The sequence below is a fragment of the Paroedura picta genome, chromosome 15 (genome assembly GCF_049243985.1).
Source record: "Paroedura picta isolate Pp20150507F chromosome 15, Ppicta_v3.0, whole genome shotgun sequence".
Lineage (NCBI taxonomy): Eukaryota > Metazoa > Chordata > Lepidosauria > Squamata > Gekkonidae > Paroedura > Paroedura picta.
In genome coordinates this window covers 29,398,516-29,418,608 of record NC_135383.1, presented here as the reverse complement: position 1 = coordinate 29,418,608, position 20,093 = coordinate 29,398,516, and the positions used below count along the sequence as shown (strand labels likewise).

General features: G+C 49.7%; 1 protein-coding gene across 5 annotated transcripts in view; it reads left to right on the top strand.

Moving 5' to 3' along the window:
- NF1 (neurofibromin 1) overlaps positions 1 to 20,093 on the top strand; it is a 365,186-nt gene that overhangs the window by 331,157 nt on the left and 13,936 nt on the right. For all 5 annotated transcript variants that reach the window (XM_077311869.1, XM_077311867.1, XM_077311868.1 and 2 more), the window contains 9 exons: positions 259 to 390; positions 1,366 to 1,501; positions 1,882 to 2,039; positions 3,108 to 3,227; positions 3,526 to 3,656; positions 4,992 to 5,092; positions 8,235 to 8,377; positions 9,710 to 9,756; positions 14,049 to 14,265. In XM_077311869.1, coding sequence (XP_077167984.1) covers positions 259 to 390; positions 1,366 to 1,501; positions 1,882 to 2,039; positions 3,108 to 3,227; positions 3,526 to 3,656; positions 4,992 to 5,092; positions 8,235 to 8,377; positions 9,710 to 9,756; positions 14,049 to 14,265 — 1,185 coding nt within the window. The remainder of the gene's footprint in view (positions 1 to 258; positions 391 to 1,365; positions 1,502 to 1,881; positions 2,040 to 3,107; positions 3,228 to 3,525; positions 3,657 to 4,991; positions 5,093 to 8,234; positions 8,378 to 9,709; positions 9,757 to 14,048; positions 14,266 to 20,093) is intronic.

Here is a 20,093-nt window from a genome sequence, read left to right as displayed (position 1 = left end):
TTCCCAGGTGCAGAAACACCTCCCTCCCTCCAGGTTGAGAGCCACGGACTATCCCCTGGAGCATCCGGACCTGGATTACTTCCATTCATTGCCCCAGCAGATCTTTAATTAGAGTGTAACCTCTTTGCATGTCCAGTTCCTCTTAACAAACCTAACCTGGTTCTCATGAAAGCTTTTATTTCCTTGTAAATGTTTTCAGAGCTGGCTTTTCTTTGCTTGAAAGGTTTTGCAGCTACTCACTGTCATTTGTTCCTTCAGGGTACCGGCATCCTTCTCCAACCATTGTTGCCAGGACGGTACGGATTCTGCACACACTTCTCTCTCTGGTTAATAAACACAGGAATTGTGACAAGTTTGAGGTGAATACCCAGAGTGTGGCTTACCTTGCAGGTAAAAACCCCAAATCTATTGGGCCTGTATCTAATTCAGAAATGGTTATTTCTGTTTGTAGCAGGATGTACCACAGGAAGCCAGGCTGCAGTGACTAGTTTCAGGATTTAGCCACTCATTTTCTAAAACTATGCTGGGCATATTATCTTGCCTTTTCCTTAGCCCTTCCAATGAATTCCTAGAGTTGTAAAGGCTCAGAAATAATGGGAAGAGGTGAGCCCTGCAGGGTTGTTGTGGTTTTGATTGAAGGAGGAAGGTTTTGGTCTCTTGCCTCGGTTTCTTTGTGCAGTTCCTTTAAGGGGTGGGTAAATTTGAGGGTGTCTGTTTCCCCTTGGCCATCTCCATGTGAGCCAGGAAGGCCAAGAGTTTTTTCCCCTTGCTAGTCCACTCTCAGCCAAGCAGGGCCATATTGGGGGGGGGGGGGCAGATATCAATTCTCATTTGTAAGGGACTCCGCATGTTTTCAATGACTGGTCTTTCTCTTAGGGTGGGGTGAGAGAAAGAAAGAAACCTAAGCCTGTATATTCAATGCTGAGTTGTGCAGCATGTAATAGGAAGTAGGCAAACACAGTAAATGGTTCTTATTTTGCATAATTTTTGCTTCCACTAGTACAAGGGACTCCTGTGTGGGCCACAAGCTTATGAAGATGTCTGGCCCCGCTGTGGTTCTCTGTGGTCTCAGGTGCAGGAAGGACTTCCCCTCCTCCTGCATCCTTCCCGAGGGGATACAGAGATCCAACCCACACCCCCCAGAAGCCCTGCTCCTTCCTCCCTTCTCCTTTGCCTTGTCACCTGTTTTTTTAAAATGTCATGATTCTCAGAACAGCTCTGCGAAGCCCATTTTCTGAGCTTGCATTCTTTAGCTGCAGGATAAATAGACATCACTGTGCCTATATTCACATAGTTAAAAAAACAATTGATACAAGTCAGTTCCAAGGAATTTCCATTCCCATTAACTCCCTTTTGTGCTTTCAGCTTTGCTCACTGTGTCTGAGGAGGTCCGAAGCCGCTGCAGCCTGAAGCACAGGAAGTCTCTCCTCGTGACGGACGTGTCTATGGAAAACGTGCCTATGGACACCTATCCCATCCATCACGGCGATGCCGGCTGCAGGTCAGTGAAGCTCTTCTGCTGCAGGGTTTGGCAGTTCTTGAGTCTCAACAGGACCTGTCGGCAGGACAGTGGAACTTGCTTGGGATCGGCTCTAAGGAACTCGGCATCTGGGCTGGTGCTGCGTCCTGGGTGGCACCTTGGCAGGAAGAAGCCAACCTAGCATCTCCTGCCGCTCTTTAGCCAGAGAGCTGCTGCCTCTGTGACAAGAGAAGCCTGGCTGTGCCTTGGATGTGAGGCAGAGAACGAGTCAAGGCCCGGCTGCCCATGGGAAGGAAGGAAGGAAGGAAGGAAGGAAGGAAGGAAGAGGCCGGGACGGGGCTGATGTGTCCTAGCAGTAAGCAAAGGGGCTTTGTGACGGTGGGGTTTCTCCTCCTTTTCAGGACCCTCAGGGAAAACCAGCCATGGGCTTCTCCCAAGGGCTCTGACAGGCATCTGGCTGCCAGCTACCCAACCGTGGGACAGATCAGTCCACGCACCAGGAAGTCTATGAGTCTGGACATGGGGCAGCCTTCTCAAGCCAACACTAGAAAACTGCTAGGTCAGTCGAATGCTTTGTCTCTCTCTTTGCACCCACACGTGCTCCAGGGGATTTAGTTGTCTCTTGGCGTCTGTATTCAAGGCAACCAGGGTGGCATCAATGATCCCGACCCTAGTGGTCTCCTCACAGGAGCCTTGTGAGGCTGAAAGAGTTTGACCGGTTGACAGGGAGCTCCAAGGCCCATCTTGCACATGCAGCCTTTGACTGTGGAACCCCAAGTGGCTTGCAGCGATGTTCTCCCCTCCTCCTCCCCACTTTTATTTTCATAAGAACAACCTTGTGAGGCAGGTGAGGGTGAGAGCCACCCTGTGAGCCTCCACTACCGGGTGGAGATTTGAACATGGGACCTAGTTCAGCATGAGCCCCCCTCGCTTGACCCTCTGGCAGGTGTGGGGAGCAGGAGCAGCCACAAGCGCTCTGCCCCTGTCCCTGCCCCTCCTCCATACCATCCCTGGCTCCCGAATGAGGGCAGAGGAAGTAGCTGTGTGTTCTCTCCCTCCCTGCTTGCACTTGCTCCTTACGCATTCAGGCAGCGCCTGGGAAAGGCACGTGCAGAGTGCTACTCTCACCTCCACACTGTAGTGCTTCTCACATATGGATCTGAGGACAGGTTTGAACTGGGGACTCTTCAGTCCCAGGCCAGGACTCAGACTGCTGCATCATACGGACTTATTCTTCACCCATCTTAGGCCACCTTTTTCTGCCAAGGAATCCTCTGTGATTTAAGATTTGCTGGGGTGAGCAGAGCTGAAATGGGAGTTGCTTGTCAGGCTGTGCCCAGCTGTGTCCCACCCTCTCCCTGGGTCTCAATAGGTGGCTTATCTGCCTTTTGTGTCTTGCTTGTGCTCCTGCTGCTTTTGCAAGAAGCACTGGCTTCAGTGTTTCCTTCCCCAGCTTTGCCTGTTTGCCTCCTGCAGAGAGGGGAACTCCTCCCTGGGGTCTCTGTCTGGTGCCCCTGCAGGTGGGGCAGCGCTTCTTAGCCAAGAGCACATGGGGATGGGCTGCAGGCTTCCTTCTTTCCTTTCTCAGACCCTGGTGGGTTTTTCCACTTTGGCCTTGCTTTCACAGGTACAAGGAAGAGCTTTGACCATTTGATAGACACTAAGGCACCCAAAAGACAGGAAATGGAATCAGGGATCACGACACCCCCCAAAATGAGACGAGTAGCAGAAAATGATTACGAAATGGGTAAGAATCAGAACTTGTTTCTGGGTGTGCCTTTTACCACCCTATGGGGAGGGAGACATACCTTGACCTCTAGTTTTGTGCGGCTGCTCATTCCTGGCCTGAGGCAGTGTGATTGCCCCAGCATTGGGATGGGATCTGAAGGCAGGCAAAACACCCACCTTCTCTGAGGTGGCACTTCTTCCCAGATGTTCTCACAAGGTGTCTACACTTTATTTCCTAGTAGTGGCAAAGGGCTTAACAGCGCAATGAAAAGGCCCGTTGATTGTCCCCAGGAATAACGGCGACTTCTTTCCTGCAGAAGCACAGCGGGTCTCTCCGCAGCAGCCTCCCCCCCACCTCCGGAAAGTGTCGGTCTCAGAGTCAAACGTCCTCCTGGATGAAGAAGTCCTCACCGATCCCAAAATCCAAGCCCTCTTGCTGACTGTCCTCGTAAGAGCACCTTGCTTGCCATCAAAATGTACTGTGTTCCTCGTGGCCCTCCAGGGCAGCCCGCTTCAGGAGCCCACTTAGAAGGGGAAAGGGCAGTCTGTGGATTTTTAACTTGAAATTGCAGCTGCTGCACAGGCCCTCGTTGAGAGCCCTCTTGCTACCTGAATCCTTCATGCGGGGTCTCTCTCTCGCTCTCTCTTTCACAAAGCAGTAAAGAAAAACAAAAAGAACAAGGGGGAGAATTAAATAAGACTCTTAAAAGAAAAAAGGACAAGGTAAAAATATAACAACCATGGTGGTGGATCTGCACATAAGTTTCTATCAATGGTTTCCAAATATCTAAAAAGAAGTCCAGATGCAGTTGCTGTCCTTATGCTAATCTTGGTAGAGTTCTCAGATCCTGCAGCCGCTGATCTGCCAGAGACGGATGGAGCCCCTTCTGCAGGTCTGTCATTTGACTTGCAGGGGAAAACTCGCAGGTGCTATGCCCTGTGCCTTTTTGCCCCTACGGGGGAAATCACTGGGGGTGGGGGGAGGATTTGAATGACAGAAACATATAGGGGAAGTGTTCCCCTCCCCCCTGCTTCCACTGAAATCAGTTTAAAGTCATAAAGGTAGCAAGAAAGATCCCATCAAGAATCTTGTCAAAAGAGGAAGTCTGCCTCCATGCAACTGGGAAATTGTGGAGTAAGGTGGGGCTGTTGAGTCATGGCCAGTGGCCCAAGTCAAGCCCTTGGGGGGGGGGGAGGGGAAGATGGCATTGTGTTTGTTCAAATGCAGCTTGTAGAAAAAGGCAGGACTGGCTGGCAGCAGCAGCAGCAGTGTGGTGGATTAGAGAGTAGACAGCTGAGAGGTGGAAAGAATCCTAAGATGCCCAGAGGCACATACTTGCAAAAGGCACTGGTGTGAGCCAGTCTGGATCCGACCAGGATCTGGATCAGGCAAGGCTCAGCTGAAGGGTGCTCTTGTTTTGGTGCGGCTGCTTCAGAGGCTGGGGATGCAGAGCTGAGCCCAGGAAGCCGAAGCCATCTCTTCTGCCACGGCGATGGGGTCCCACTCAAGGCCAGCATAAGGTTCTGCTAAAGAAGGGACTGGCAGCTCTGTCAGAGGCCCACAGCCCCCCCCCCCCTTGTTGCCCTTGATGGCAGAAGACCGATGCAGCTGCCTCTTCCAGAACCACTCAGGCATAGCCTGGGACCCAGCTGCAGAAAGATGCATACTCCAGTTGTTTGTGGTTTGTTTCAGCCAGAAAGTGCCATTGTTGAAATAGGAGGGATGTGCTGATTGCTTCTCCCTAACTGTGCCACCTTTTTATTCATTTGTTTTTTGGGGCAGGCAACGCTAGTGAAATACACTGCAGATGAGTTTGACCAGCGGATACTGTATGAGTATTTAGCAGAAGCCAGTGTTGTTTTCCCAAAGGTCTTTCCTGTTGTGTAAGTATCCAGCTTTTTGTAACCAGGTTGCTTTTTGCAAGAAATGCTTATCCATAAATACTGTAGAGAATTAGGGGTGAACCCAGCTGGTCATATATGTAAAAGTTTGAGACTTGAATGTTTGGAAGAGAGTGTGCCTACCTGAGACTATTTGTCAACAGGACCTAATAGGGGGTCATAGCCTCTCATGACTGGCCAGTGGTAGGCTGAAGGTGCTGACCAGCGCGGTGATTCAGAGCCAGTTGTGCAAGGAACAAAAACATAGTCCTTCCAGCTGTTTACCAGTGGCTTACTGGCAGAAAGGCACTGAAAAAGTTTTCCCCATTGTTAATTTAGCATTTAAATTCTGTTTCATATCCCTCTCAGTCCTCCAGAGCAGCAGAACACAGGGGAACACTGAACTCAGTTCCAGAATTGTATAGTCACTTTTTGTTGTTCCAGCAGCCTCCCACCTGCTTCCTCCCCCCCCCCCACACACACTCACACAGCTCTCCAGGAATCATGAGGGATCCCCCAGTTACAGATAGGGGCTTTCCGCACCGGGATCCTTGTAGCAAATTGTTTGCTGAACGAAAAATCGCCATTTAAAATAGTGCAATTCGTCATTATGCATACCTGACTTTGTAGTGGAATCCAGTTGCGTTTCTATCGTTTCCCACAAGCTTCCGGTCTCAGCAAAAATCGCTAGAAAGGAAGCGCTATTGCCAAGCTCGTCCCGCCCCTGGCCATCAAGCAGCCAATGGGCAGCCGTTAGCATGCTCCCAAACAGCCCCTTTCCCTTTAAGAAAGGTTTTTTTTTTAAACACACCCATTGCAACGAATATGTGTTGATTCGTTGCAACGGAGAGACCCATCAGCTGGCAGGTGTGTTTGAGCTGTCGTTTCATCGTTGCCACGCTCCCCCCAAGTGAAAAAAAAAATCCCCCCCCCCTCACGGGCCCGATTTTCGGCCGAAAACAGTGTAAAAAATAAAGGGAAAATACATCAGCAAACGGGCTTCTCTGTTGTTTGTGCTTAGTGACTAAACAGCTCTAGGGAGGGACTGAAGCCGGGGAAGCCTCTAAACAGGCTTGCTGGTGGGTTGAACTCCGCTCGCTCGGAGAAAAAAAAATGGCGATCGCTTCGCTGGAAGATCAGAGGAGAGAGCCAGGGGGAGGGACTTTGTAGAAACCACAACAATGGTAACGCACAGAACTTTCCCGCTAGTGTTGCAGATTGGTTGCAGGAGTGTAGCGCTTTCCGGAGGGTGAATCCACTTTTGGGGATTTCCCTGAAAGCGCTATAAGGAAGCGCTTTTTGCGGATCGGTTTCAGGTGTGTGGCAGATTGTCAACGACGTTGTGCATAATGGCAAATCAGTAGCGTTTTCGATTGGCAACCATTGTGCGATTTTGAAGGCGTGCGAAAAGCCCCTGTGTGTTCTCCATAGAGCTGTCAGAATCAGAATACCTTCTTTGGCATACATAAGACAACATATTTAAAAAATAGACATTTAAAGGGTTATAAAGGTAAAGCTAAAGGTAAAGGTATCCCCTGTGCAAGCACTGGGTCATGTCTGACCCTTGGGGTGACGCCCTCTAGCGTTTTCATGGCAGACTCAATACGGGGTGGTTTGTCAGTGCCTTCCCCAGTCATGACCGTTTACCCCCCAGCAGCAAGCTGGGTACTCCTTTTACCGACCTCGGAAGAATGGAAGGCTGAGTCAACCATGAGCCGGCTGCTGGGATTGAACTCCCAGCCTCATGGGCAGAGCTTTCAGACTGCATGTCTGCTGCCTTACCACCCTGCACCACAAGAGGCTCTTTTAAAGGGTTATAGAATTCATTAAATCATGGGTATAAATTAGGGGTATAAATCATGGGTATAAATCGTAGCTTTCATCACAATAAATTCAGGGTCTTTATTACTTAGCTAGTACCTTAAGCCCATTATAGCTGAAAATAGAACGGGCACTAGCATGGTGTGATGGTGAAGTGTAATGCTTGGGTCAGAAGGAAGGAAGGAAGGGAGGGGAGGGAGGGAGGGAGGGAGGGAAGGAAGGAAGGAAGGAAGGAAGGAAGAAGAGAAGGTAGGAAAGAAGGAAGTAGGGGAGAAAGAAACGGAACAAACACTGATTGGGCAAAAGATTAGTGAGTCCAAAGTCCTTTTCTTTTGGGCACAAACAGGATGGGGGAATGCATGACTCCCATGTTAAAACCACTCCTTTGACGGCCAGTGGGTGAATTTCCATGGGTTGCGTCTTGTGACTCTTTAGAACAGGCTTTCCTCAAGCTTACAGTAATGTTCTAGTGAATATGGTGAGAATTCTCTGTTAGAGAACCTGTTTTGGGAACCACAGCTGAAGAAAGATGTCAAATGTCCAAAGGAGGGCTATAAAGTTGGTGAGCGGTTTGAGGTTCATGGGAATTGTAGTCCATGCTGGCAGGGGCTCATGGGAATTGAAGTCCATGGACATCTGGAGGACCACAGGTTGACTACCCCTGGTATAGAAGATGGAGCAGAGTTGTTTTCTGTTGCCCCAGAGGGTCGGACCAGAACCAGAATGGGTTGAAATTTATTCAAAAGAATTTCCGGTTAAACATCTGGAAGAAGTTCCTGACAGAACGGTTCCTGAATGGAACAGGCTTCCTTGGGAGGTGGTGGGTTCTCCTTCTTTGGAAGTTTTTAAGCAGAGGCTAGACAGTCATCTGACAGAAATGCTGACTTTTATGGACTTAGGCCGACTGTGAGTGGCTGGGCAGGAAGGGATGTGCCAGGGTTTGTCTCTCGTGGCCCTTCCTTGCATGCCCAGGGAATTTCTGATCACCACTGTGGGATGGTGGGTGAATTTCCTCCAGGCCAGGCTGGATTCTGGAGATTTTTTGTGGGAGGAGGATCATTTGGGCATGAAATTGGGGTCCCTGTGGGTGGGCAGGGAGTTGTGCGTTTCTGCATTGGACTAGATGACCCTGCAGGCCTCTTCCAACTCTAGGATTCTATAGCCCAAATCCCCCCTAGCAGAATGTAGATATTGTTTTATTGGTTTGTTGGTTAACTTTATATATAGTTCTGTTCTTTTTTCTTTTCTTTTTTTTGCTACAGTGAGATTTACAAACTCTGAAATGATATCTGATTAACTGGATCTTTTGCGTTTTGTTGCCTAGGCACAATTTACTGGACTTCAAGATAAACACCCTATTGTCGCAGTGTCAAGATCCAAATTTACTGAATCCAATTCATGGCATTGTGCAGAGTGTGGTCTATCATGAAGAGTCTCCACCCCAGTACCAAACCTCTTATCTCCAAAGTATGTAAAGTGTTGGTCTTGTGGCTCTTTGTCGTCCCTTCTGGACTTACCCAAATTTTTGTGAAATCACTTGAACAAACACCAGAGATGATGAAGCAATAGGCTCCCTATTAACTTTAGCTATTTGTTTATTTATTACATTTGTAGACCACCCTCCCATTAACAAGTTAACTAACTGGAGTATAGAATTAATCATACTTTTATTAAAATCAGATAAGAGTGTAATTATATCCTTATAATCATATTATAATTTATATTTTAATTATATAATATAAATTATATTATAATTAACTTGTATGCGGAGCACATCATGAGAAAGGCGGGATTAGAGGAGTCACAAATTGGGATCAAGATTGCAGGGAGAAATATCAACAACCTCAGATATGCAGATGATACCACTCTAATGGCAGAAAGTGAAGAGGAACTAAAGAGCCTGTTGATGCGGGTGAAGGAGGAGAGTGCAAAAGTTGGCTTGAAACTCAACATCAAGAAAACAAAGATCATGGCATCCGGCCCTCTCAGTTCCTGGCAAATAGATGGGGAAGAAATTGAGGTAGTTAACAGATTTTATTTTCCTGGGCTCAAAGATCATTGCAGATGGGGACTGCAGCAAAGAAATTAAAAGACGCTTACTCCTGGGGAGGAAAGCTATGGCAAATCTAGACAGCACCCTAAAAAGCAGAGACATCACCCTGCCAACAAAAGTGCGTTTAGTCAAGGCTATGGTCTTCCCAGTTGCAACGTATGGCTGCGAAGGTTGGACCATAATGAAGGCCGAGCATCAAAGAATTGAGGCTTTTGAACTCTGGTGCTGGAGAAGACTCTTGCGAGTCCCTTGGACTGCAAGGCGAACAAACTGGTCAGTCCTAGAGGAGATCAGCCTGGACTGCTCCTTAGAAGGCCAGATCCTGAAGATGAAACTCAAATACTTTGGCCACCTCATGAGAAGGAAGGACTCCCTTGAGAAGAGCCTAATGCTGGGAGCGATCGAGGGCAGAAGAAGAAGGGGACGACAGAGAATGAGGTGGCTGGATGGAGTCACTGAAGCAATAGGTGCAAACTTAAATGGACTCCGGGGAATGGTAGAGGACAGGAAGGCCTGGAGGATCATTGTCCATGGGGTCACGATGGGTCAGACACAACTTTGCACCTAACAACAACAATTCTTATAAACAATTCTGCACAAATAAATTCAGCTACCCCAAAATCCAAATATTTATAATGCAATTGCCTTTTTTAACCCAGTTTTTGGACATAACTGTTGTAGTAAAATGACACAGCCATCTTCCACTCCAGGGCACCAACTCTCTTGTTTCTTTTTGCTGGCTGCAGGTTTTGGGTTTAACGGCTTATGGAGGTTCGCAGGACCATTTTCAAAGGTGAGGGAATTTGGCAACTCTCAGTCCCATGATCATATGAATCCCACCAGAAGTGAAGAAGATGTCTCTGAGGCTGATGCTTGGTGGTTGTGGAGTCTGTACCCCAGGGCAACAGCTGGAAAAAAATGGGGGGCTCAGGAGCTAAAAATGGCTTTTTGCCCCTCTCTTCAAAGTAGGTATTTTTATGGGCATCTGTCGGCACAGGGGATAGACATCCCTGTTCCCTCATCCCATATCCAGAGTGCTGGTGGTGTCACCACGATCCCTGATCCTGCACCGCCTCCCTCAGCCATGCAGTGTCCTGTTCACTTTGATTGGGAGAAAGGTGCAATGTACCACCACACAGCCTTACCCTGCTGTCTTTTAGTAGCAGCCTAACCACTGATAGCTGGACACTGGACAGCCAAGGCAGACTCTGCAATAACAATGAACAGGCTCATGCAATTGTGGCAGCTTTTGAGGATGGAGAAACTGCCCTCCTGGTCGAAGGGGCAGAAGCCAAGCTCATCTGGCTGATTTCCTGGATTAATATACTGAGATTTCCAGCATGGTTTTTCCCAGTCCCTCATCCTTCAATTTATATTTATTGTGGAGTTGAGACTAGGGGTGGCATGATTCAGAAAATAACCAGGGAGAGGGGGAGGGAGAATAGAACTGGAATAGAAAAAAACCCAACCGTTAACAGTTAGGACCTACAAAGGTTGAATGTCCATATTGTTATTCAAATTATTACTTTTATTGTGCACAGTTTTAATAAAACAACTCTAGGAATTAAAAACATATGTCCAGCCCATTGGCTATTGCAAACCAGTCTACTATGTGAACCTAAAGACCAACGTGTTTCAGCCCTTATAGGGCCTTTTTCAGAGGTCTGGTCTTAACACGCACCAGTTCTTAAGATATATAAAATATTTGTACAGCAGCCAATAAAAGCTCCAGAGTGAGAGCTGTAAAGTATCAGGCTCACTTAATTAAAGATGTCTAGTTTTCAGTCATTAGCTCTCTTCCAAAGGCTGCCCAAAATTTTCACTGGTGTGTTTCCTTATTTGTGCATGTATTGCACTAAAATTCCTCTAGCTGCTTTTTAAAAAAATTGTGCACAATAAAAGTAATATAATTTTAGAATAAGCGTTGGAAGGGACCTCCTAGGTCATCTAGTCCAACCCCCTGCAGGACACTCACACCGTATAACTCATCCCTTGTATTTTAACAACAATACAAGCATTCACCCTTTGTAGGTCATAACTGTTACCAGTTGCATGAATTAGAAAATCCCAGATTGGTTCTGGAATCCCCGAAAGGACCAAAAAGAATCATAGAACCATAGAGTTAGAAGGGGCCATACAGGCCATCTAGACCAACCTCCTGCTCAATGCAGGATCAACCAAATGCATCCAGGATGAAGATCTGTCCAGCCACTGCTTGAAGATGGCCAGTGAGGGGGAGCTCCCTGCCTCCTTACACAGCTGATTCCACTGTTGAACTACTCTGACTGTGAAATTTTTTCCTGAGCAGTTTCTCAGTGGAACAGGCTTCCTTGGGAGGTGGTGAGTTCGCCATCTTTGGAAATTTTTAAACAAGGGCTAGATAGCCACCTGACAAAGAGGCTGATTCTGTGAAGGCAAAGGAGTGGCAGGTTACAGTAGATTGGGATGTGAGTGTCCTGCATAGTTGGACTAGATGACCCATGAGTGCCCTTCCAACTCTATTATTCTATGATTCTATGATATCTAGCCAGTATCATTCTTTCACATAGTTTAAACCCATTACTGTGGATCCTATCCTCTGCTGCCAACAGGAATTGTTTCATGCCCTGCTCCAAGTGACAACCAAGTGAGGAGCAGTATATAAATTGAATGAATGAATGAATGAATAAATGAATAGAGCAGTTCTCTTCTCCAAGCTGAACATTCCCAAGTCCCTCAGCCTTTGTTCAGAGGGTTTGGTCTCCAAGCTCTGGATCATCTTTTTTCCTCCCCTCTGTACCTTTCAGTTTTGTCCACCTCCTTTTTGAAGTGAGGCCTCCAGAATTACACACAGTACTCCAGGTGGGGTCTGACTAATGTGATATACAGTGGGACTATGACATCTTGCAGTTTTGATATTATGCTTCTGTTGATACAGTCCAAGATTGCATTTGCCTTCTTTACTGCTGCATCATACTGTCTGATGATATATGTCCACAAGTATCCCAAGATCTCATTTGTACACACTGCTACCCAGAAGTATGTATGTTTCTCATTTTGTGACCCAGATGTAGAACTCTGCACTTCTTTTGTTCACGTTTGCCCACTTTCCAGCATGTTCAGATCTCATTTTTCTCTATCTTCTGGGGTGTTTGCTACTCCTCCCAATTTGATGTCTTCTGCAGATCTAATGAGTAGTCCCTCCACCCACTCATCCATATCGTTGATAAATATGTTGAAAAGTACTGGACCTAGTACTGAGCCCTGAGTACTGCTCACCTCCCTCCACTCTGATGAAACACCGTTGACAACCACTCTTTGGGTGCGGTTTTCTAGCCAGTTCACCTAACCATCCAAAAAAACAGTTTATGGCCCTCCAGTTTACCCATCAGAACATCATGGGGAACCTTGTCCAAAGCCTTACTGAAATCCAGGTAAACAACATCCACTGAGTTTCCACCATCTAGTAAGCCTGTCACTTCATCAAAGCCCCCAAATGAACTGGCCTAAAATGGCAGCTAGCCTCTTAAACCATCCATTTTGCTTCCCACACTTCAAAACAGGAGCAAAAACAATTGCTGAAATAGCTGCCACCCATTTAATACCTCCATTTCTCTCGCCTCTCCTTCAGAGAAGGGGAAGCAAAATGGACCAGAGTAATGACCACCAGCCATGTAAACTGAAGAACTCCTGGGTGGACTTGCCAACTCTTCAGATTAAACAGCTGTCAGCCATTTCAGTGATCCATTTTGCTCCCTCCTGTTTCAAAGGTGTGTGTGTGTGGGGGGGTGAAACTGATTGGTGAAAAGGCCTGCAGCCATTTCAACAGTTTGTTTTGCCTCTTCCCACCACCACCACCACCACTGGAAAGTGGAAAGTGAAACTGATGGTTCAAGGCGCTCACAGCCAATTAAACCTAATTAGGGTTGGGTGCTTTGGTGGCCACTTTGGCAGCTGCTTCAGATGCTGAAGCACAGAACCCTAAACCTAACTGCTGACAGGCAGACTGCCCTGTTCAGCTACTAGTTTTAAATGGCCCGAACTGGATGAAAGTCCGGGAAATGTTTGGGGGACATGCCTCCCCCGGACCTTGGTTCAGGGGGCATGAACTAGGTTGAATCCTATTTCAGTACAATTCTATTCTAGAGAGTCAGCAAAACTAAATGCACACACAGTGCAACAAGCACAAAATAATGAGCATGGATTAAGGCATTTTAATGGTTTTGTTTTTGTTATTTATTTGAAATATTTATAAAACCCACCTTTCTTCTGCCAGATCAGGACCTAAGTCATGTAAGGTAATAGCCAAACACAATAAATTCCCAATATATTTAAAAACACATTGCAATAAACTATATGAAAATAAAGTCCAGTCTCACCTTTAAAACCAACAAATTTTTATTCAAGCTTTGCACTTTCCAATTGGCCCCTCTGCTTGTCAGTCTGGGGCCAGGGGGCCAATCTGGGAGTTTTGATCATGGACACAGCCCACCCCAACACCCCTTACTGTTTTATAAAGAGGGAACAGATAACATGTCCCACCACTTCCCAAAGTCTTGTGTCGGCTTACAAGCAGGTGTCCAAAGCTATGTTGCATTTGCTTGTTTTGTTTTGGCATTTATCTTCCATCCTGGATCAGAATTCCAATTGCAGAAAATTTCACAAACCCCACTAAAGAAAAAATGTTATGTATCATTTTAAAAGACAGCTGCCAGAATCAGAAAAACAAGCTGGCATCATTATTTTAAAAAGGACATTAACCAGCAGCACCACGGTAGAAGCACTTAGCATTAGTACAGGACTTTCAGAGAGCGGATGTGTGGATCAGCACAGCAGCTCTTATATCAACCCTGTAAGGTAGGCCAGTGAGGCTGAAAGGCTCATCATGGGTTGCTGAAATGATCCTTGACCTGGAAGCCTCTGGGGTCGCCGCTTAGTTGCCAGGCCCTGTGCTGCACAAGGGTCAGCTCTCAAGTGATCTATCCGCCATTGAACCTGCACTTGCTTATATGCAGGTGGCCCCTGGAGGGAAGCTGGAAGTCTTGGTGGATTGAAAAGCTGATATATTAAAGGAGCTGGAGGTCTGACCCAACTCTCATTTTCCAGCAAACACAAATCCCAGATTATGCTGAGCTGATAGTGAAGTTCCTCGATGCCTTGATTGACACCTACTTGCCAGGCATAGATGAAGAAAGCAGCAAGGAGTCCCTGCTGACACCAACGTCTCCCTACCCACCTGCTGTGCAGAGTCAGCTCAGCATTACTGCAAACCTCAACCTCTCCAATTCCATGACTTCACTTGCCACTTCCCAGCATTCCCCAGGTCAGTCTGCCATTGTTTCCCATTGGCTTGCGTCGAGGGGGGTGTCTCTAACTCTTCTTTATGCGGACTGCAGGCTTTCAGGTTTCCTCTGGTGCTGGGGGTGATGCCACCCTGGTGTCATGAGGCCTGTCCCTAAGGGGGCCCACATGGTAACATATGACCTCCTATCCGTCCGGCTGTCTGGGAAGGTAAGTGAGTCAGCAGTAACTGCTCCTTCTCATTGCTCTCGCTTAGCTTTGTGACTTTCAGTAGGTCTCATTTTTCATAACCCTTCTCATAGTCCAGCCAGGGTGGAAGCTGTAAAGGTGCAGAATTTGGCACTAGATGCAGCAATGGGACTTGACTGTGGGGGAGTCCACAAACACCTTGTTTCTTTAAATGAAACAGTCTTCTGGGCCAGATGAACTGCATCCGAGGGTACTAAAAGAACCTGCAGATGTCATCTCTGAACCTCTGTCCATTCTTTTTGACACCGCTTGGAGAACAGGGGAGGTGCCAGACGATTGGAGGCGGGCCAATGTCCCCATCTTCAAGAAAGGGAAAAAGGAGGATCTGGGTAACTACCGACCTGTCAGCTTGACATCTGTAGCTGGCAAAATGATTCTTTGACTGAGCACTGGGTACATTTCATATTGCCACACAATTGATTATGTGGCAAAGGTTTTCTTCTTTTCCATAAATTGTGGTCTTATTTTGCTGCTGACATCTTACAAAGCATATTTTGTTGCAGCATCTCAACTTCCCATGCCAACAAAAGGCAGGTCCTAAAACTCTTTTCAAGGATGCTGGGAGCATACACTGAGTACAGTGACAGACCAGGCCATTCTGCAAGCAGTATATGAAGCTAAGGCAGCCCAGGGGGCTGAATTGTTCTGCCTAGGTAGCCACAAGTATGGTTGCATCAACTTTTGATTTTGTTCTCTGATCACTGTCTGCTGTTGTTGTTAAAAATGTAAGTCTCTCTGCAGGACTTATTCAGATGCAGAACACCACCTAAATAAGGTAGCCAGGAAATCTCCCAAGGGCAGGGCATGTGCCCTTACTCCACTGTTGCTGGAATGCCAGTGTGGTGGTGCTAGAACAGCACTTCCTTCTCTGCAGTCATCTAGGGGCTCTGCACTGAAACTTCATGGTCCACCCTCCTCCCCATACCATAATAGATGGTGGTGCTAACCAACCCAGGACAGTGTATCAAGTCATGTCCTACCAAGTGTAACTGCTACATCAGCCTTTTTCAACCTTCTGAACCATGGAGGATCCCCTGAAATCATTATTCAGGCTTTGAGGAGCACCAGAAGTGATGTCAGCTGATCATGCCTCCCTGCCACACCCTGGGAAGTGAGATGTCATTGGAAGTGACATGACTCCTTGATGCGGCTCAAGGAGGACTGAGCGGAGAAGAGGCAGGAAAAGTTTAAGCCAGGAGGAGGTGTTCATGCTCTCCCCCCCTCCCAGGTGCAGAAACCATGAGAGAATTCGCTCATGCTCGGGAGGAGTGATGGAAGTGGCTGTTTCTGTAGCTTGTGGCTGAGTCAACAACAACAACAACCTTTATTGGCATAAAAATAATTGTGGCTGAGTCCATTAAGGCAGGAGGGGAAATGCTGCAAATGCCCTCTGGGGCTCCCACGGACCCCTGTTTAGAAATCCCTGCTCTAAATGAATGACCTCCAGAACATCCTCTCATTATCAGCCCTGCTCAGGTCTTGCAAATGGAGGGCCTTCACCGCTTCCTTGCTTGAGTCTGTCCATCTCATTCTGGGTCTTCATATCTCCTGACCTCAGTGTTTGGTCTTATTGAATGTCCCGGTTTCTGATCCTTTAAGGCTGCACAAGTAGGCCAAAATATGAAGGTGGGGGCTGGCTGACAGAGCTTCGGGGGAGGGCTCCTATGACCAGTGGGTGAGCTTTCCAGCTCCTGGCTTAGCTTCGTCTCTGCCATGACTTGCAGAAGCAAGCATCTGCAAACAAAATACAAATATACACACACATTTAATTGGTATAGCTATAGGTTGAGTACAGCTACAGCTCATTTTTCCTTCCTGCGGGATTTGAATTTCTTTAATGCTGAGTGTTCTGTGCCTAAGAAACTAGAATGATGAAACTGTGAGGCTATCGTGCTTTGGTCACAGCATGCAAAGGCTCACTGGGAGAGACAGAAATACTAGGGTGGGGGCAGACGAAGGTTGGTTGGCTGGTGAGGGGAAGGAGAGAAGGAAGCAGGAAGAGCCTGTGGGGGCTTTCAAGGAAAGGAAATAGTGGGGGACAGGAAAATCTGATCCTCACTGCAAGTCCTGCTTGCCATTCATCTAATGTCCATAATGACTCTACAATCAAAAAATCTGTGCAGTGGGACCAAAGCTCATGGAGTTTTTTCTGCAAACATCATGTTATTTAAGGATGTGCCTTGCTGCCCAGCTGAATCTTTAATTTGTCAGGATGTTTCACCAGTGTAGGAGAAAGATAATATTTTGAGTAGGCAGAGTACACCCTACTACTACGGGCACTTTGGCCTGCATTATTTTATTTTATCTTCCTTCCTCCCTCCCTCCCTTCCTCCCTCCCTCCCTCCCTTCCCCTTCATTCCTCCCTCCCTTCCTCCCTCCCTCCCGCCCTCCCGCCCTCCCTCCCTCCTTTCCCCTTCATTCCTTCTTTCCTTCCTTCCTCCCTCCCTCCCTCCCTTCCCCTTCATTCCTCCCTCCCTCCCTCCCTCCCTCCCTCCCTTCCCTTTCATTCCTTCCTCCCTCCCTCCCTCCCACCCTCCCTCCCTCCCTCCCTTCCCCTTCATTCCTCCCTCCCTTCCTTCCTCCCTCCCTCCCTCCCTTCCCCTTCATTCCTTCCTTCCTTCCTCCCCCCTCCCTTCCTCCCTCCCGCCCTCCCGCCCTCCCTCCCTCCCTTCCCCTTCATTCCTTTCTCCCTCCCTCCCGCCCTCCCTCCCTCCTTTCCCCTTCATTCCTTCTTTCCTTCCTTCCTTCCTTCCTCCCTCCCTCCCTTCCCCTTCATTCCTTCCTTCCTCCCTCCCTCCCTCCCTTCCCCTTCATTCCTTCCTTCCTTCCTCCCCCCCTCCCTTCCTTCCTTCCTCCCGCCCTCCCTTCCTCCCGCCCTCCCTCCCCCTTCATTCCTCCCTCCCTCCCTCCTGCCCTCCCTCCTTTCCCCTTCATTCCTTCTTTCCTTCCTTCCTGCCTGCCTTCCTCCCTCCCTCCCTCCCTTCCCCTTCATTCCTTCCTCCCTCCCTCCTGCCCTCCCTCCCTCCTTTCCTCTTCATTCCTTCCTTCCTCCCTCCCTCCCTCCCTTCCCCTTCATTCCTTCCTTTCTTCCTCCCCCCTCCCGCCCTCCCTCCCTCCCGCCCTCCCTTCCCCTTCATTCCTCCCTCCCTCCCCCTTCATTCCTTCCTTCCTCCCTCCCTTCCCCTTCATTCCTTCCATCCTTCCCCCCCTCCTCCCTCCCTCCCTCCCTTCCCCTTCATACCTCCCTCCCTTCCTTCCTCCCTCCCTCCGTCTCTTCCCCTTCATTCCTTCCTTCCTTCCTCCCGCCCTCCCTTCCTCCCGCCCTCCCTCCCTTCCCCTTCATTCCTTCCTCCCTCCCTCCTGCCCTCCCTCCCTCCTTTCCTCTTCATTCCTTCCTTCCTCCCTCCCTCCCTCCCTACCCCTTCATTCCTTCCTTTCTTCCTCCCCCCCTCCCGCCCTCCCTCCCGCCCTCCCTTCCCCTTCATTCCTCCCTCCCTCCCCCTTCATTCCTTCCTTCCTCCCCCTCATTCCTCCCTCCCTCCCTCCTGCCCTCCCTCCTTTCCCCTTCATTCCTTCTTTCCTGCCTTCCTTCCTTCCTCCCTCCCTCCCTCCCTTCCCCTTCATTCCTTCCTCCCTCCCTCCTGCCCTCCCTCCCTCCTTTCCTCTTCATTCCTTCCTTCCTCCCTCCGTCCCTCCCTTCCCCTTCATTCCTTCCTTTCTTCCTCCCCCTCTCCCGCCCTCCCTTCCCCTTCATTCCTCCCTCCCTCCCCCTTCATTCCTTCCTTCCTCCCCCTCTCCCTTCCTTCCTCCCTCTGTCCCTTCCTCCCTTCCTCCCTCCCTCCCTTCCCCTTCATTCCTTCCATCCTTCCTCCCCCCTCCCTCCCTCCCTCCCTTCCCCTTCATACCTCCCTCCCTTCCTTCCTCCCTCCCTCCGTCTCTTCCCCTTCATTCCTTCCTTCCTTCCTCCCGCCCTCCCTTCCTCCCGCCCTCCCTCCCCCTTCATTCCTCCCTCCCTCCCTCCTGCCCTCCCTCCTTTCCCCTTCATTCCTTCTTTCCTTCCTTCCTGCCTTCCTTCCTCCCTCCCTCCCTCCCTTCCCCTTCATTCCTTCCTTCCTCCCCCCTCCCTTCCTTCCTCCCTCCCTTCCTCCCTCCCTCCCTTCCCCTTCATTCCTTCCTCCCTCCCTTCCTTCCTCCCCCCTCCCTTCCTTCCTCCCTCCTTCCCGCCCTCCCTCCCACCCTCCCTCCCTTCCCCTTCATTCCTCCCTCCCTTCCTCCCTCCCTCCCTCCCTTCCCTTTCATTCCTTCCTTCCTTCCTCCCCCCTCCCTTCCTTCCTCCCTCCCTCCCACCCTCCCTCCCTCCCTCCCTTCCCCTTCATTCCTCCCTTCCTTCCTCCCTCCCTCCCTCCCTTCCCCTTCATTCCTTCCTTCCTTCCTCCCTCCCGCCATCCCGCCCTCCCGCCCTCCCTTCCCCTTCATTCCTTTCTCCCTCCCTCCCGCCCTCCCTCCCTCCTTTCCCCTTCATTCCTTCCTTCCTTCCTTCCTTCCTCCCTCCCTCCCTTCCCCTTCATTCCTTCCTTCCTCCCTCCCTCCCTCCCTTCCCCTTCATTCCTTCCTTCCTTCCTCCCCCCTCCCTTCCTTCCTTCCTCCTGCCCTCCCTCCCTCCCTCCCTCCCTTCCCCTTCATTCCTCCCTCCCTTCCTTCCTCCCTCCCTCCCTCCCTTCCCCTTCATTCCTTCCTTCCTTCCTCCCCCCTCCCTTCCCCCCTCCCGCCCTCCCGCCCTCCCTCCCTCCCTTCCCCTTCATTCCTTTCTCCCTCCCTCCCGCCCTCCCTCCCTCCTTTCCCCTTCATTCCTTCTTTCCTTCCTTCCTTCCTTCCTCCCTCCCTCCCTTCCCCTTCATTCCTTCCTTCCTCCCTCCCTCCCTCCCTTCCCCTTCATTCCTTCCTTCCTTCCTCCCCCCCTCCCTTCCTTCCTTCCTCCCTCCCGCCCTCCCTCCCTCCCTTCCCCTTCATTCCTCCCTCCCTTCCTTCCTTCCTTCCCCTTCATTCCTTCCTTCCTTCCTCCCTTCCCCTTCATTCCTTCCTTCTTCCTCCCCCCCTCCCGCCCTCCCTCCCTTCCCCTTCATTCCTCCCTTCCTTCCTCCCTCCCTCCCTCCCTTCCCTTTCATTCCTTCCTTCCTCCCCCCTCCCTTCCTTCCTCCCTCCCTCCCTCCCACCCTCCCTCCCTCCCTTCCCCTTCATTCCTCCCTCCCTTCCTTCCTCCCTCCCTCCCTTCCCCTTCATTCCTTCCTTCCTCCCCCCTCCCTTCCTTCCTCCCTCCCTCCCTCCCTCCCTCCCTCCCTTCCCCTTCATTCCTTTCTCCCTCCCTCCCGCCCTCCCTCCCTCCTTTCCCCTTCATTCCTTCTTTCCTTCCTTCCTTCCTTCCTCCCTCCCTCCCTTCCCCTTCATTCCTTTCTCCCTCCCTCCCTCCCTTCCTTCCTTCCTCCCCCTCCCTTCCTTCCTCCCTCCCTCCCTCCCTTCCCCTTCATTCCTTCCTCCCTCCCTCCCTCCCTTCCTTCCTCCCTTCCTCCCTTCCTTCCCCTTCATTCCTTCCTTCCTTCCTCC